At 49.9% G+C, this 18,240-nt stretch overlaps 1 protein-coding gene across 1 annotated transcript in view; it reads left to right on the plus strand.

Moving 5' to 3' along the window:
- LOC127004839 (probable E3 ubiquitin-protein ligase HERC1) overlaps positions 1-18,240 on the plus strand; it is a 64,870-nt gene that overhangs the window by 23,068 nt on the left and 23,562 nt on the right. Inside the window, exons 17-35 of the mRNA XM_050873017.1 lie at positions 62-190; positions 328-484; positions 1,838-2,008; positions 2,236-2,476; positions 2,619-2,779; positions 3,922-4,045; positions 4,409-4,594; positions 4,793-5,020; positions 6,417-6,551; positions 7,115-7,265; positions 7,809-7,900; positions 8,133-8,249; positions 8,349-8,432; positions 9,243-9,378; positions 10,121-10,286; positions 10,717-10,902; positions 12,268-12,478; positions 13,121-13,343; positions 13,867-15,715. Of these exons, the coding sequence (XP_050728974.1) occupies positions 62-190; positions 328-484; positions 1,838-2,008; positions 2,236-2,476; positions 2,619-2,779; positions 3,922-4,045; positions 4,409-4,594; positions 4,793-5,020; positions 6,417-6,551; positions 7,115-7,265; positions 7,809-7,900; positions 8,133-8,249; positions 8,349-8,432; positions 9,243-9,378; positions 10,121-10,286; positions 10,717-10,902; positions 12,268-12,478; positions 13,121-13,343; positions 13,867-15,715 (4,747 nt within the window). The remainder of the gene's footprint in view (positions 1-61; positions 191-327; positions 485-1,837; positions 2,009-2,235; positions 2,477-2,618; positions 2,780-3,921; positions 4,046-4,408; positions 4,595-4,792; positions 5,021-6,416; positions 6,552-7,114; positions 7,266-7,808; positions 7,901-8,132; positions 8,250-8,348; positions 8,433-9,242; positions 9,379-10,120; positions 10,287-10,716; positions 10,903-12,267; positions 12,479-13,120; positions 13,344-13,866; positions 15,716-18,240) is intronic.

Consider the following 18,240-nt stretch of genomic DNA (forward strand, 5'->3'; position numbering starts at 1 on the left):
TTTTGTTGACGTTTGATACAGGTCGCTGCCTCTGTTAATCTCCTTCCCCCCTATGCTGCAGGGACCAAGAGAAGTTTGTGTTGCTCTGCCTGCAGCTTCTCAACACCCACCTGTCCCTCGCCCTGACCGGAGGCATGGCCCAGGCTGTCTTAGGGGCTGAGGCGACACCCCTCCGAGAGCTGCTGTTCAGGTGAGAGCCTCGTGTGATGCCCAAATATGCTTCCATGGTTGTTTAGCGTGCAGAATCTCTCCTCATCCGTGGTAGTCATCAAATCAATCCTCCATTCCTTTAATACTGAAAACCCATCACCATCACCGCACCCTCAGACTCGTGGACGCTAAGCTGCCGAGAGCCATCGAGGCTGGGGTGTGCGAGGGCCTCAGCTCACCCCTGCTTCTGCCGCCCCTCGCCTCCCGCATGAGCCTCCTCTACGGCCTCCTGCCCAAGTCACCGGAGGACTGGGGACAGCTATCCTATGGTCAGGTAAGGCTTGGGGTTGAGAAATAATAAAGACACGAAAATTATACAGAAAAACAAATGGATATACGTATTAACAAAATATATAGGTCGGTATTATAAGACAATTTGGCTTCTCACATCAGCCATTTCTAAAGGTCAGAGAGGGGGTCAGGTGGGTTCTAATGAGTGTTTCTTCGGGTTCATGGTACAGAGGAAGGGTCAAACTACCACCAGGGCCATAACACTACTCCTGGAAATGCTTAAAACTCCTACGAGAGCCATGTCAAATATGTGTTTTTGGACGACGAAATGTCTAATAATACGACCCATATACTATAGACACAGAGAAATAAAAACACTGGAAAAAATACCTGAAAAATGAGTGAGTACGACGAACTTGGGAGCACATAATAGTTCAACGACAGAATCATCACCATCATCAGCACAATAAGTAATGTGGATAAGAATACAGTGGACCATATACAGACTTAAAAAGGGGCAGCTCACTCACAGAAAAAAATAGTTAAATAAAGTTGGGAGATGTGAGAAAGTGTGCATCAAGTAAAAAAATACACAGTCACCCCTCAAATAGTACGGTTTTCAATAGTTCGAATTTGGCTTTATGTGGATTTTGTAAGATGATTTTTTAGGATTTTAAAATTTCCCGACAAGCAGGAAATTTAAAAATCGTAAAAGGTCTTCCGTGACAAGCCGTATAAAACCGGAAACCGAACTATTGAAAACCGTACCATTTGAGGGACGACTATTCCGTTCATTCATCGAAAAAAAAAAAATGGAAATGAATAAGTAGATGTTTTCCGGCTACGAGCGAGTAAGATCGATAAGGAAAGTAATCTAAATGGAAATAATTGATATGAAAATGAGGAAAAAAATCAACCGGAAATATCGTCAATAAAAAAAATATATTATGAGTAAATAAAAGTGTGGAAGTCAAATAAAAAAATAATTATAAAAATGACAAACTGCAAAAATAAAAAGATTGAAATTAAAGATAATCTCCCTTCCTCTCCCTTCCTCCCTTTCTTCTCTTCTCTTCTTCCCTTCCTCCCTCCATTCCTCTTCCCTTCCTCCTTCCTCCCTCCTCCTCTCTCCCATTCCTCTCTCTTCTCTTCTCCCCTTCCTCTCTCCCTTCCTCCCCCCATTCCTCTTCCCTTCCTCCTTCCTTCCTCCTCTCTCCCTTCCTCCCCATTCCTCTCCCTTTCTTCTCTTCTCCCCTTCCTCCCTCCCCTCCCCCATTCCTCTTCCCTTCTTTCTTCCTTCCTCCCTCCCTTCCTCCCCCATCCCTTCCTCCCCTCTCTCCCTTTCTTCTCTTCTCCCCATCCTCCCTCCCTTCCCCTTTCCCCTTTCCCCCCACAGAGGCTTCAGCTGGGTATCCTTGTGGTGAGCTTGGAGGACCCTAGTCACGTGGCGGCCCTCCTGGGGTACGGCTCCTCGGAGGACACACCAGCGGTCGCCCTACAGGACCCCTCTGCCACCCTGCCCCGGGACCTCATGCGCACCCTTCTGGCTAACCTGAGATTCCATACTGTGAGTGCTGGTGGTGGTGGTGGTTGGTGTTGATATTTTTATTTATTTATTTTTTTTTTTTTACAGCAAGAAGAAAACACCATATATAGGACACGGAAATAAAGGAAATATTCACTGATACAGAAAACTTGCAATCCATCTTGGCTTTCTCTTCTTTTTATTATGCAAAAAAATATCAACCTTGCACATATCCCAAGATCACCCTCGGCCCTCACCTCTCCCCTCAGGAACACCAGCTCAAGCAGATCCTGGAGGAGGAGCGGCCCACCAAGAGCACCTCCCTCAAGGTCAAGTCACGCACCCCACAGAAGCTCAAGACCCACGAGGATGTGCCGGCAGGGACCACCAGCAGCTCCTCTGTCACCCTGCCACCTCCCCCTGATGCGGCCCCTCCTGTTCCCCCCCCTCCCCCTCCGCCTCCCTGTGCTCCGAGCCAGACGTCCCCTGCACATGTCCGCACTGGGAAGGGTAAGAGAAGAGTACTGGGGTGTGTTTTGGGGTGTTGGGGTTTGTACATGTGGAAATAGTTCTTCATTTTATTATTATTATTATTATTACTATTATTATTATTATTATTATTATTTCTGACTGTCCCTATTCATCCCTGTAGGAGCTAGCGAGGGCGAGGGACCGGACAAGGATGAAGCTCCCCACCGGCAGCAGCACATCGACTCCCAGCTGGGCGGAACACACCCCCAGCACCTTCTCCGCCTGCTCTCCACCCTGCACTCGCACCTCCTCGCCTACTGCACGCACCACCAGTTTGAGGAGGTGAGTGTGGGATGTGTCAGTTCAGTTCCCCCTCGACATGTGTAGCTAAATGACCCTGCAGATATATTATTATTATTATTTTTTTTTACAACAAAGGAGACAGCTCAAGGCCACAAAAAAAGGAAACAATAATATAAAAAACGCCCGATACTCGCTGCTTCTCTTAGGAAATACATATCAGTGTCCGTTTCTGTGGATAATAAGAGTAATTATGATAAATGAAAGGAAGAAATTAAAGAAAGCACTGATAGAAAGCATAAGAAAGAATATATGAGGTACAGAATCATCGAGGAAGAATGATAAGGAGAAATATTTATGGTAATTCAGTTGCAAATCACCTCTAGGAATGTGATTTTAACCCGGTAGCTGCGGGGATCATGTTTCTTAAAGGCTCCTCTAAGCGAATTAATGAGAAAAAAATCATCACTCACGCAAACCATTTCATAAAATATATCAACGCATTTGTGATCAGTTTATGCATCATCTATTTTGGGGGGTTTATATCATAGCAGAAATTTGGCCTGTCGCTGGTACACGGTAAAGCCACAAATTTGGCCTGTCGCTGATACATGGTAAAGCCACAAATTTGGCCTGTCGCTGATACACGGTAAAGCCACAAATTTGGCCCGTCGCTGATACACGATAAAGCCACAAATTTGGCCTGTCGCTGATACACGGTAAAGCCACAAATTTGGCCCGTCGCTGATACACGGTAAAGCCACAAATTTGGCCTGTCGCTGATACATGGTAAAGCCACAAATTTGGCCTGTCGCTGATACATGGTAAAGCCACAAATTTGGCCTGTCGCTGATACACGGTAAAGCCACAAATTTGGCCCGTCGCTGATACACGATAAAGCCACAAACTTGGCCCATCACTGGTACACGGTAAAGCCACAAATTTGGCCCGTCGCTGGTACACGGTAAAGCCACAAATTTGGCCTGTCGCTGGTACACGGTAAAGCCACAAATTTGGCCCGTCACTGGTACACGATAAAGCCACAAATTTGGCCCGTCACTGGTACACGGTAAAGCCACAAATTTGGCCCGTCGCTGGTACACAGAAAAGCCACAAATTTCGCTCGTCGTTGCTACCGGGTTAAGTCAATATCCTCACACCCTTGCCTCCTTCCTCACCTTCAGAACTCCGCCAGCATGCCCCTTCTACATGAGCATCTGAGTGAGCTGTTCGAAATGTGCGGCGACCTCCTGGGACAGACCTCCTCGCTCCTGTCCTCACACCCTGACCTGGCACACCTCATCCATGGCAAGTCACTCATCCGCCACTCATCCATAACTCATCCACCACTCATCCACCACTCATCTGCCACTCATCCACCACTCATCCGTCACTCATCCGCCACTCATCCGTCACTCATCCACCACTCATCCGCCACTCATCCGTCACTCATCCGCCACTCATCCGTCACTCATCCGTCACTCATCCGTCACTCATCCACCACTCATCCGTCACTCATCCGCCACTCATCCGTGTGTTTATATTCAGTGTCTGCCTTTATTATCAGCATTATTTTGTGTTCTCTATTCCACTGTAACATCTAAACTCTACCTCCCTATTCTCTTCTCTCCTCCTCCTCCTGCTCCTCCTCCTCCTCTTCCCCCCCCCCAGACGTCGTGTACCGCAGTGTGAGTGGGTGGGTGTTGGCACATGTGGTGTACGCCCTCCTGCTCTTCCCGGCCAGGCTGGTGCGGCCCCTCCTCGGACCCCTCAGAGCTCTCCTACCGATCTTAGACTCCACCAACCGCACCATTGCCAACGTGACCTCGTTTACCGACCAGGAGGATGTGACTTCAGGTGCGTGTGTGTGTATGTGTGTGTGTGTGTGTGTGTTTGCAGGGCCTAGGCTAAGCTTCAATAGTCCTGTGTCCTTGTCTATATATTTAGCGGTGAGTAGCGGACTTTTTTTTCTCTCTCTTTTTGTTGCCCTTGAACCGTCTCCTTTGCTATAAAAAAATAAAAAAAAGTCTGACCCCTCTCCGTCACCCCATACAGAAGTGGACACCCCAACGCCGGACACCGTCAAGAGCGTGGGGGGCGGCGTGGTGGGGCGTCAGTGGGTGTGGCTGCTGGATGTGGAGCGGGCGTGCGGCCTGGTGGTGGGGCGCTGTCTTGAGGGCATGCTGCTGGGGCCTCCGCTGACCCCTAGTGAACTCCGCAGCAAGGACTGGCTCTCCCTGCAGCTGTTCTCGTGTGGCCTGGCAGAGGAAGTGAAGTGCCCGGGTAGGTTGTGTTTTTATAAGCTTCAACTTTTTGTATTTTTTCAGAGCAACGAAGAGGAGGAGGAGGAAGAGGAAGACATGGTTAGAAAGAGGAAAGATTAAGCTATTTTTTGGTGTAGGAGGAATAGAGGAAGAGGTGGAGGAAAGTGGAAGGAAGTGGAGGTGAACTAGAGGGAAGGTGTTAAAAAATGTCAAAATCATGCTGGAATGTGACACGGACCTTGATAAAAATTGAGATAACAGAGAAACAAAGAGGAGGAAAAAGAAGAGGAAGACATGGTTAGAAAGAGGAAAGATTAAGCTATTTTTTGGTGTACAAGGAACAGAGGAAGAGGTGGAGGAAAGTGGAAGGAAGTGGAGGTGAACTAGAGGGAAGGTGTTAAAAAATGTCAAAATCATGCTGGAATGTGACATGGACCTTGATAAAAATTGAGATAACAGAGAAACAAAGAGGAGGAGGAGGAAGAGGAAGACAGGGTTAGAAAGAGGAAAGATTAAGCTATTTTTTGGTGTAGGAGGAACAGAGGAAGAGGTGGAGGAAAGTGGAGAAAAATCGAACGTAACTAAACTTTCCCATCGTCTCCTTCCATAACAGAGAAGATGAGCGATAACGGAGAAACAAAGAAGAGGAGAAGCAAGAGGAAGACAGGGTTAGAAAGAGGAACGATTAAGCTATTTTTTGGTGTAGGAGGAACAGAGGATGAGGTGGAGGAAAGTGGAGAAAAATCAAACGTAACTAAACTTTCCCCTCGTCTCCTTCCGCCACAGAGAAGATGAGCGATAACGGAGAAACGAAGAGGAGGAGGAGGAAGAGGAAGACAGGGTTAGAAAGAGGAAAGATTAAGCTATTTTTTGGTGTAGGAGGAACAGAGGAAGAGGTGGAGGAAAGTGGAGAAAAATCAAACGTAATTAAACTTTCCCTTCGTCTCCTTCCGCCACAGAGAAGATGAGCGATAACGGAGAAACAAAGAAGAGGAGAAGCAAGAGGAAGACAGGGTTAGAAAGAGGAAATCAAACGTAAAAAAACTTTTCTTCTTCTCCTCCTTCATAAACAGAGAACGCGCGAATTGAGAAACTAAGAGGAGGAGGAGGAAGAGGAAGACAGGGTTAGAAAGAGGAAAGATTAAGCTATTTTTTGGTGTAGGAGGAACGGAGGAAGAGGTGGAGGAAAGTGGAGAAAAATCGAACATAACTAAACTTTCCCTTCGTCTCCTTCCGTAACAGAGAAGATGAGCGATAACGGAGAAACAAAGAAGAGGAGAAGCAAGAGGAAGACAGGGTTAGAAAGAGGAAAGATTAAGCTATTTTTTGGTGTAGGGGGAACAGAGGAAGAGGTGGAGGAAAGTGGAGAAAAATCGAACGTAACTAAACTTTCCCCTCGTCTCCTTCCGCCACAGAGAAGGTGAGCTCCGCCATCAGTCAGGTGGTGGCCCTGGTGGAGTGCGGGCAGGAGGTGGTGGTGGAGGCGCTGCACAATCTCGTCGCCTCGTACCCGCAGCTCACCACGCCTCTCATCACTGTCCTGGAGCCTAGTGAGTAGTGAGGAGACTGTTGTTTGTTTACTTTCATTTTATTTTATTTTATTTTATTTTATTTATTTATTTACCCTTTTTTTTTGTGTGTGTGTGTGTGTGTGTGAGTTCGCTCGTATCTGGTTTTATTTTGTTTTGTTTCGTCCCTTTAAGTCTTGCTGTCCTTGTTGTAAGTCATCCTGTTATGTCGAAGAGGTTGTTGTTTCTCTCATTCTCCTTCTTATCCTTTTTCATCCATTCTCCTCATCCCCCATTCTTCATTTCCTTCCTCCATTCTCCTTCTCATTTCCTCATTCTCCTTCTTATTTCCCCATTCTCCTTCTCATTTCCCCATTCTCCTCCTCCCTCATTCTTCTCCTCCCTCATTCTCCTTATCCACCCATTCTCCTCATCGCTCATTCTTCATTTCCTTCCTCCATTCTCTCTCTCATACACTCATTCTCCTTCTTATTTCCCCATTCTCCTTCCCCCATTCTCCTCCCCCCTCATTCTTCCTCTGATACCCTCATTCCCCTCATCCCTCATCCTCCTTCTCATCCCCCCATTCTCTTTCTTCCCCTCAGAGAGCCAGGTGACCAGATGGATGGAGGAGCTGGCCTGTGCCGAGGACTGGGACACATGCGAGGTGAAGGATGACCCCCTGCTGGACACCTCAACCCACCTCCTCCTCTCAGCCTTCCTCACCCACACCGCCATCTCACAGTCTCAGCTCGGGTAGGGAGACACGGATGGTTAATGGTGTCTATAGTGCCATGTCATTTTGTTTAATCATGGGTTGTGGTGTTGTGTTGGTGGTGGTGGTAATATTGTGGTGTTGATGGGGGTAATGGTGGTGGTGGTGGTGGTGCAGGGTCTGGTGATGAAGGAAATGTCTGATAGCTTAATGGTGTTGATAGTGGTGGTGGTGTTGTGGGTGGTGCTGGGTCTGGTGATGAAGGAAATGTCTGATAGCTTACTGGTGTTGATGAGGGTAATGGTGGTGGTGTTCTGGGTAGTGGTGCTGGTCTGGTGATGATGGAAATGTCTGATAGCTTACTGGTGTTGATGAGGGTAATGGTGGTGGTGGTAGTGATGGTGTTGTGGGTGATGGTGATGAAGGAAATGTCTGAGATAGCTTAGTGGTGTTGATAGTGGTGGTGTTTTTAGGGTAATGGTGTTGATAGTGGTTGTGATGGTGGTGTTGTGGGTGGTGGTGATGAAGGAAATGTCTACGATAACTTAATGGTGTTGACCGTGGTGGTGGTGGTGGTGTTGCAGGGTCCACTACTGCCCGGTGATGAGGGAGGTGTTCCGGCTGGTCTACCACATCCGCCGCCGCCTCGTCACCCTCAAGACTCAGGAGACCACGGGTGAGCCAGCGGATGATTGTTGATTTTTCTCCTTTCCTATTTTTCATTTATTCACCATCAGCTGTACAGGAAATTACTACACTTCTGGGGGTGAGTTTGCCTTCTCTGAGCGCCTCACATACCCACCTTTGTCTGCCTATACCCAGGGACTTATACCCAGGGACTTATACCCAGGGACCTATACCAAGGGACCTATACCCAGGGACCTATACCAGGGGCTCATGTCTTGCAGAGGGTGAGGAACAGCAATCAAGGCCGAGCTCCGAGACAGCCCAGGAGGAGGAGCGGGTCAGGGTGGAGATCGTGGAGCAAATGTTGTCCCTCACGGCACCAGCGAACCACGAACCAGGTACAGAGAGAGAGAGTAAAAGGACATGTATTATATTAACGTGTGTGTGTGTTTTATCAGGAAACTAAAGTGTGTGTGTGTGTGTTTGTGTGTTTCCAGGCTCAGCGGAGAACCAGGAGGAGGTGCGGGAGCTGAGGGAACGACTGATGGCCATGAGGAACCCCAGGAACTATGAGGAGCAAGGTGAGGAGGAGGAGGAAGAGGAAGAGAAGGAAGAGGAGGAGGAGGAGGAGGAGGAGGAGGAGGAGAAGTTAAAGAAGAAGAGCGTCACTATTAAGGAATCAGTTTTAATTCCCTAACAAAATATCAATCAACCTTTTTTCTTTTATTTCTAAGAGGAGGAGGAGAAGGAAGAGGAGGAGGAGGAGGAGGAGGAGAAGTTAAAGAAGAAGAAAAGCATCACTATTAAGGAATCAAGATCTATTCTCTAACACAATATCAATCAACCTTTTTTTCTTTCATTTCTAAGAGGAGGAGGAGAAGGAAGAGGAGGAGGAGGAGGAGGAGGAGTTAAAGAGGAAGAAAAGCATCACTATTAAGGAATCTGTATTAATTCTCCAACAAAATATCAATCAACCTTTTTTCTTTAATTTCTAAGAGGAGGAGGAGAAGGAAGAGGAAGAGGAGGAGGAGGAGGAGAAGTTAAAGAAGAAGAAAAGCATCACTATTAAGGAATCAAGATCTATTCTCTAACACAATATTAATCAACCTTTTTTTCTTTCATTTCTAAGAGGAGGAGGAGAAGGAAGAGGAGGAGGAGGAGGAGGAGGAGGAGTTAAAGAAGAAGAAGAGCATCACTATTAAGGAATCTGTATTAACTCTCTAACAAAATATCAATCAACCTTTTTTTCTTTCATTTCTAAGAGGAGGAGGAGAAGGAAGAGGAGGAGGAGGAGGAGGAGGAGGAGAAGAAGTTAAAGAAGAAGAGCATCAACTACATAACTATCCCTAATATTTCTACGAGCACTCCAAGTCTCCCGTTCATACCCACAGAGGGAGAGGACGGGGCAGCCGAGCCGTCCGAGGGCATGAGCTACGAGATGGCCAGTCAGAACATCATAACGCAATGCCTGATGCTCCTCCTCGCCATCAAGCCAGCACCACTACTTCCCAAGACCACCACACAGCTGTCAGTATTTTCCTCTCTGTAGAAATGGGTTATTCATAGGGTCATACTAGAAGTCATTTCATTGCCCACATATTTGACAAGGCTTTCTTTGGAGTTGTGGGCATTTCCAGGGGAGCCTAATCACATTCTTTTCATTTTTTCTCCTGTAATTTCTCCCCTTTTTCCTCCAAACCCATTAACCCAGTCGCTGCGGGGATCATGTTTCTTAAAGGCCCTTCCTTCCCTCTAAACAAGAAAAATGAGAAAAAATCATAACTCACGCAAACCATTTCATAATATATATCAATGCATTTGTGATCAGGTTATGCATCATCTATTTTGGGGGGTTTATATCATGGCAAAAATTTGGCCTGTCGCTGGTACACGGTAAAGAAACGAATTTGGCCCTTCGCTGGTACCGGGTCATATAAGTTGTATGCATGTCAAAACTCTGCGTCTCTCTTCCCCACACCTTTCTTTGGACCCTTCTCGCACCCAAAGAAGAGAAATGATCAGGAAAAACAACTCACTCCCGGCTCTAAAACCACTCTGTTGTGGATCTAAAACCATTCGTCTCTCTCCTCTTAAACCTACAAAACAACTTATGCAGATCCTCTTAATAAACTCTCAATCAAATCCTCAAATAACTCTTCTAAACCACACATTTTAGAAGCATCATCAACCCACAACAAAATCAACATGGCTTCACTAACTCAACCCTCTCAAAGCTACCCAAACATCACCTCCTTCACTTCTCCACCAGGACGAGTCAGGAGGTGCTGGTGCTGGTGATGGGGCGCTGCATAGAGGTACTGAGATTTGTGGGAGCTGAGGACCACCACCTGTCGGCTCTCAAGACCAGCGTCAACATGCCTCCAGGGCCGGATGTGTTGCTGGCTTCCATGACAACACAGCAGGCCAGGGCAGAGGTAGGTGGGAGGTGGAGGAGGAGGAGGAGGAGAGGAGATTAGACAGACAGAGAGAAGGAGGAGGAGGAGAGGAGATTAGACAGACAAAGAGAAGGAGAAGGAGGAGAGAAGAAGAGAGAGAACAAGGAGGAGGAGGAGAGAAAAAGAGAAGGAAGAAGAACAGAAATAGGAGGAGGAGGAAAATATTTAGAAGGAAGAAGAGGAGGAGGAGGAGGAGGAGATTAGAGAGACAGAGAGAGAAGGAGAAGGAGGAGAGAAGGAAACAGAGAACAAGGAGGAGGAGGAGGAAGAAAAAAGAGAAGAAAGAGGAAGAGGAAGAAGAAAAAAAGAACAGAAAAGTAGAATTATCATAACCCGAAAAAAAAAAGAAACACCACCACCACCACCACCACCACCAATCTCTAATCAACCTTATTTTCATCACCACCAGAGCCGTCTTGAGGCACTGGAGTTGATGCTGACCCTACTGACACCCGCCCAGGAAGAGAAGAAGAAGAAGAAGAAGGAGGGGGAGGAGGTAGAAGAGGAGGAGGAGGAGGAGGTGGAGGAGGAGAGAGGAAGGGCACAACAACAGCATATTTCACTTGATAAAGCCTGTGGTTCCCTCCTTCCTTCGGTGAGTCTATTGTTTTTGTTTGGTTTTGTCGCTTATACTGCATGTGTTTCCCGATTTTCTTTTGTTTTTTTCAGTTTTTTGCATTTTTTCTTTCCCCTAATGGTTTATTTTTCTTTCTAGTATGCTGTCATGGCTTCCTTTGTTCATATCGTTTGTCTGAGTATCAATTTCTGTTTTATTTCACTTAATTTTTGCTTCATGTCTCTTCTTTTTCATCTCCCTGGGCATTGGATCTCTCAGTCTCAAGCTCGGATCCCCTTCCTCTGATAGAATAGGCATGGCAGGAGAGTCTCATCTATGCCCAGCTTCTTCACAATGTTATATCATGAAGAAGAAAACAATCACCTATTAAACTCAAAATCTATAGTAATGGATGTAATTTCCTGAACCCTTAACTGCTATATATGTCTCTTAACCCATCCGCTGCAATTGGCACAGATTTGGCCTTCACTGGTAGCCTGGTAACATACAGTCCCAGGTCTTTCTCTGCCTCTGTGGTGGATAGTGGAGTGTTTCCCATGTGGTGTTGGTGTGCTGGATATCCCTTCACTGGTAGCCTGGTTAACATACACTCCCAGGTCTTTCTCTGCCTCTGTGGTGGATAGTGGAGTGTTTCCCATGTGGTATTGGTGTGCTGGATATCCCTTCACTGGTAGCCTGGTAACATACACTCCCAGGTCTTTCTCTGCCTCTGTGGTGGATAGTGGAGTGTTTCCCATGTGGTATTGGTGTGCTGGATATCCCTTCACTGGTAGCCTGGTAACATACAGTCCCAGGTCTTTCTCTGCCTCTGTGGTGGATAGTGGAGTGTTTCCCATGTGGTATTGGTGTGCTGGATATCCCTTCACTGGTAGCCTTGTAACATACACTCCCAGGTCTTTCTCTGCCTCTGTGGTGGATAGTGGAGTGTTTCCCATGTGGTATTGGTGTGCTGGATATCCCTTCACTGGTAGCCTGGTAACAAACACTCCAAGGTCTTTCTCTGCCTCTGTGGTGGATAGTGGAGTGTTTCCCATGTGGTATTGGTGTGCTGGATATCCCCTCCCAAGGTGCAGGACTTAAAATTTTTCTTCATTGAATTGTAGCAGCCACTCTTTGCTCCACTCCTGTAGCTTGGTGATGTCTTCTGGTAGGAGATCCACAGTCAAGGAGTCAACTACTATATATATGTCTTTTAACTCCCTGTGGTTCATCTATGCTTTTCCTCTTCACACTGTCACATCAGGAGGAATAAGAACCAATGTTTATAGTTTATTGTTATTGTTTACTTCTTTTTGTGCCCTTGAGCTGTATTCTTCGTTGTAAAAAAAAAAAAAAAAAAAATCTATCACCCACCCCTGAAACCTCAACTTCCAAACCCTGTAGGTGTACCACGAGGTCATGACGGGCTGCTTCGGGCTGGAGAGTCTATGGAGCAGCAGCAGCTACTCCCTCGTGCGCAGCCTGGAGGCCACGCACTACCTGGATGGCATCAGGGCCGCTAGCCAAGGCACCCAGCAGCAGATCGCCAGCACCGTGCATGTCATCTACCAGCACCTGGTCTCCTCGCTGCTTCTACACGAACAGCCCGACAAAGGTGGGGCCGTAGTTTTTTATGTTGCTTTGGGTTTCGTTCCGTTTATCGTCGCTGTTGTTCTTTTGTTTTCGCTTATTTGAGGATGAGAAGGAGGAGGGTGAGGAGGTGGAGGAGGAAGAGGAGGAGGAAGGGATAAGAGGAAAGAGGAAGGAAAAAGAGAAGGAGAGTAAGGAGGAGAAGAAGGAGGAAGGGCAGGATAAAGAGGAGGAGGAGTAGGAAGGGTAGGGATAAGAGGAGAGAGGAAGGAAAAAGAGAAGGAGAATAAGGATGAGAATGAGAGCAAGGAGGAGGAGGAGAAGGAGGAGGAAGAAGAAGAAAAGAAGAGATGAGGAAGAGGAAGAGGAGGAGGAAGGAAAAGAAAGAAAGGAGAATAAGAACGAGAATGAGGAGGAGGAAGGGCATGGTAAGGAGGAGGAGGAGAAGGAAGAGGAAAAAAAAAGAAGAGGAGGAGGAGGAGGAAGAAGAAGAAAAGAAGAGATGAGGAAGAGGAAGAGGAGGAGGAAGGAAAAGAAAGAAAGGAGAATAAGAACGAGAATGAGGAGGAGGAAGGGCAGGGTAAGGAGGAGGAGGAGAAGGAAGAGGAAAAAAAAGAAGAGGAGGAGGAGGAGATCATAAGCATACCCAATGTCTCCCTACCAACAGGCCTTAGAGAGCGGCTGTGTCTGCTCACCATCTTCGCTCTGAGTGTCCGCTATGAGGCTGCCGACCTAAGCCTCGCCGTGTCCAGTGGTCTGCTGGACGCCCTCATGAAGATGTGCTGCCCCTACGACCCCCCAGCGCTGCGCCACACCCCGCACCCCTCCCCCTCGGACCTGCTCCCCCACGCAGCGCACACCCTCTTCCAGATACTGACCATACTGACGGGGTGAGTGAGGGGGAGAATGAGAGGTCTTGGGGTGATGCTTTATGCTCTCAGTGCCTTGTTGCAGTGTCAGGAGCTGAGGATGTCCCTGTTTGAAGGGTGTTGTAGTGTTGTCTGTGTTGTCTGTGTTGTCTGTATAAGGTCTGTGTTAGATCATGGAAGTGTGTTGCAGTGTTGTCTGTGTTGTCTGTATAAGGTCTGTGTTAGATCATGGAAGTGTGTTGTAGTGTTGTCTGTATAAGGTCTGTGTTAGATCATGGAAGTGTGTTGTAGTGTTGTCTGTGTTGTCTGTATAAGGTCTGTGTATGTTCATGGAAGTGTGTTGTAGTGTTGTCTGTGTTGTCTGTATAAGGTCTGTGTATGTTCATGGAAGTGTGTTGTAGTGTTGTCTGTGTTGTCTGTATAAGGTCTGTGTTAGCGCATGGAAGTGTGTTGTAGTGTTGTCTGTGTGTTGAGTGAGTGCAGGGCAAAGTGTGATGTGTTATTGCTCTGCCCTGAGCTCATCACATCCCGTCCCATCCCTCAGGTACTACGCGGAGGACATCTCTGAGTCCGTGCTGTGCCAGGTGATGGAGCTGCTGTACCTGCAGGTGGAGGACCTGGTCACCCACATCATCAAGGCAAACGAGGCCTCCTGGAAGACCCTCGGCCCCAGGGAGCCACCCGTGCCCTCGGAGCAGGAGAAGGAGGTGGAGGAGGAGGAGATTCAAGAGAAGATAGCAGAGGAGGAGCCTGAGGCTGGCGAGGGTGAGGGCGAGGGTGAGGTGCGGGAGAAGCGGCCCAGCCAGCGGCGCCTGGAGCTGCGGCTGACCGGCCTCACCTCAGCCATGAGCCACAACAACAACAACGTGACAGACGCGCGGCGGCGGCGGCACCTGGAGGTGACCCTCGGCAACCTGCTGGTGTTCGTGCGGCGGCTGTGTGTCAACCCACGCGTGCGCGCCGTGGTGGGGCGGCAGCCCTGGGTGAGGCTGTTGCTGCTGGTGACGGGGGAGCAGGAGACCCACCTGCCACAGGTGGTGAGTGTCAGGACGCGGGTGCTGGCCCTCACGCTGCTGGGCGCCACGCTGCCCTTCTCTGACCTGGACCTGGAGACCCGGGAGCAGGTGGTGCGCCAGCTGTTCGTGCAGCTGGCGGCCAACATGTGGGTGGTGCCCTCGGCCCAGGCTCACCTCAAGGCCAGCCAGCTGCTGACGGAGCTGCAGCGCCACCTGACGCGCCTGTCCAGCCCAGAGCTCCCGGAGGAACAGTCTCGCCCGGACTCCCCGGACGACAACCTGCCGGTGCAGGAGGTGGGCTTTGACCCGGACAAGTCAGTGTGCTGCTCGGTGGAGGGCGGCCACACGCTGGTGCATGGGCCGGGCGGCCGCGGGTACGGCCTGGGCACCACGCCCATCACCTCCGGCTGCTACCAGTGGAAGTTCCTCATCGTCAAGGAAAACCGCGGCAACGAGGGGACCTGTGTGGGAGTGTCCAAGCACCCGGTGCGGGACTACAGCCACCGCACCTCCTCGGACATGTGGCTGTACCGTGCCTACTCTGGCAACCTGTACCACAACGGGGAGCTGAGCGTGTCACTGCCGGGCTTCACGCAGGGCGACTACATCACGGTGGTGCTGGACATGGAGGCGCGCACGCTGTCCTTCGGCAAGAACGGCGAGGAGCCTCGGCTGGCCTTCGAGAACCTGGAGGGCGGTGAGCTGTTCCCCTGCGTCATGTTCTACAGCACCAACCCCGGCGAGAAGGTCAAGATGGTGGACATGCAAGTCAGGGGCTCACCACGCGACCTGGACCCCGGCGACCCCCTGTGTGCCCCCCAGGCCGCCGTGCTGGCCGAGGCACACGTGGCCCTGCTGCGCCAGCTGCACGAGGCGGCCACCTGGACGCAGCAGGTCAACGACTGCATCGTGGAGCGCCTCAACCAGACCACTGAGCTGCTGCCCCAGCCCCGAGACCCCCAGGAGGCACCCGACCCCTCCAAGGGGGAGAAGGAGGCCAAGGAGGCCACCCTGGACCCCGAGCATCATCCGCCGGGCCAGGAGGAGCACGTGCTGACCCTGGATGAGCAGCTGGAGCAGGAGGAGCAGGCCAAGAAGAGGGCGCCGGCCTCCTGCCCCAACGAGGACGACCGCCAGGCCTCAAGGAAGGAGCCTGGCCAGCCCTGCCCCAGCCCCGCCCCCGGCCGCCCCGCCTCCAAGCACAACCTGGTGTCTGAGATGAACCTGGAGCAGCTGTGCAAGGAGGTGTACCCGGCGCTGGCCATGATTGGCGGCGTGGACAGCGGCCTGCGGGTGGGCAGCCAGTGTGTGCAGAAGGGCACTGGCCGGCGGGCCATGGTGCTGGGGGCCCTGCGCCAGGGACACCCGGCCATCAAGGTGAGCATGGGGGGCACACGCTGGGGGGACTCTAACACCACCACAGCCTTCACCACCACCTCCAACACTGATACATAACACCATCACAGCCTTCACCACCACCCCCAACACTGATACATAACACCACCACAGCCTTCACCACCACCCCCAACACTGATACATAACACCACCACAGCCTTCACCACCACCCCCAACACTGATACATAACACCACCACAGCCTTCACCACCACCCCCAACACTGATACATAACACCACCACAGCCTTCACCACCACCCCCAACACTGATACATAACACCACCACAGCCTTCACCACCACCTCCAACACTGATACATAACACCACCACAGCCTTCACCACCACCTCCAACACTGATACATAACACCATCACAGCCTTCACCACCACCCCCAACACTGATACATAACACCACCACAGCCTTCACCACCACCCCCAACACTGATACATAACACCATCACAGCCTTCACCACCACCCCCAACACTGATACATAACACCATCACAGCCTTCACCACCACCCCCAACACTGATACATAACACCATCACAGCCTTCACCACCACCTCCAGCACTGATACATAACACCACCACAGCCTTCACCACCACCCCCAACACTGATACATAACACCACCACAGCCTTCACCACCACCCCCAACACTGATACATAACACCATCACAGCCTTCACCACCACCTCCAACACTGATACATAACACCACCACAGCCTTCACCACCACCCCCAACACTGATACATACCACCCCCACCGCCTGCACCACCACCACCAACACTGATACATAACACCACCACAGCCTTCACCACCACCTCCAACACTGATACATAACACCACCATCTCCAACACGGATACATAACACCACCACCCCAACACTGATACATAACACCACCACAGCCTTCACCACCACCCCAACCACTGATACATAACACCACCACAGCCTTCACCACCACCTCCAACACTGATACATAACACCACCACAGCCTTCACCACCACCCCCAACACTGATACATAACACCACCACAGCTTTCTCCACCACCCCCAACACTGATACATAACACCACCACAGCCTTCACCACCACCTCCAACACTGATACATAGCACCACCACAGCCTTCACCACCCCACCTCCAACACTGATACATAACACTACCACAGCCTTCACCACCCCCCCCAACACAGATACATAACACCACCACAGCCTTCACCACCACCCCCAACACTGATACATAACACTACCACAGCCTTCACCACCACCCCCAACACTGATACATAACACCACCACAGCCTTTACCACCACCTCCAACACTGATACATAACACCACCACAGCCTTCACCACCACCTCCAACACTGATACATAACACCACCACAGCCTTCACCACCACCTCCAACACTGATACATAACACCACCACAGCCTTCACCACCACCTCCAACACTGATACATAACACCACCACAGCCTTCACCACCACCTCCAACACTGATACATAACACCACCACCTCCAACACTGATACATAACACCACCACAGCCTTCACCACCACCTCCAACACTGATACATAACACCACCACCTCCAACACTGATACATAACACCACCACCTCCAACACTGATACATAACACCACCACCTCCAACACTGATACATAACACCACCACCTCCAACACTGATACATAACACCACCACAACCTTCACCACCACCTCCAACACTGATACATAACACCACCATCTCCAACACTGATACATAACACCACCACAACCTTCACCACCACCTCCAACACTGATACATAACACCCACAGCCTTCACCACCACCTCCAACACTGATACATAACCCCACCACAGCCTTCACCACCACCTCCAACACCCCAACACTGATACATAACACCACCACAGCCTTCACCACCACCTCCAACACTGATACATAACCCCACCACAGCCTTCACCACCACCTCCAACACTGATACATAACCCCACCACAGCCTTCACCACCACCTCCAACACTGATACATAACCCCACCACAGCCTTCACCACCACCTCCAACACTGATACATAACACCACCACAGCCTTCACCACCACCCCCAACACTGATACATAACACCACCACAGCCTTCACCACCACCCCAACACTGATTCATAACACCACCCACAGCCATCACCAGCACCTCCAACACTGATACATAACACCACCACAGCCTTCACCACCACCTCCAACACTGATACATAACACCACCACCTCCAACACTGATACATAACACCACCACCCCCAACACTGATACATAACACCACCACAGCCTTCACCACCACCCCTAACACTGATACATAACACCACCACAGCCTTCACCACCACCTCCAACACTGATACATAACACCACCACAGCCTTCACCACCACCCCCAACACTGATACATAACACCACCACAGCTTTCTCCACCACCCCCAACACTGATACATAACACCACCACAGCCTTCACCACCACCCCCAACACTGATACATAGCACCACCACA

Source organism: Eriocheir sinensis, chromosome 29 (assembly GCF_024679095.1).
Source record: "Eriocheir sinensis breed Jianghai 21 chromosome 29, ASM2467909v1, whole genome shotgun sequence".
Lineage (NCBI taxonomy): Eukaryota > Metazoa > Arthropoda > Malacostraca > Decapoda > Varunidae > Eriocheir > Eriocheir sinensis.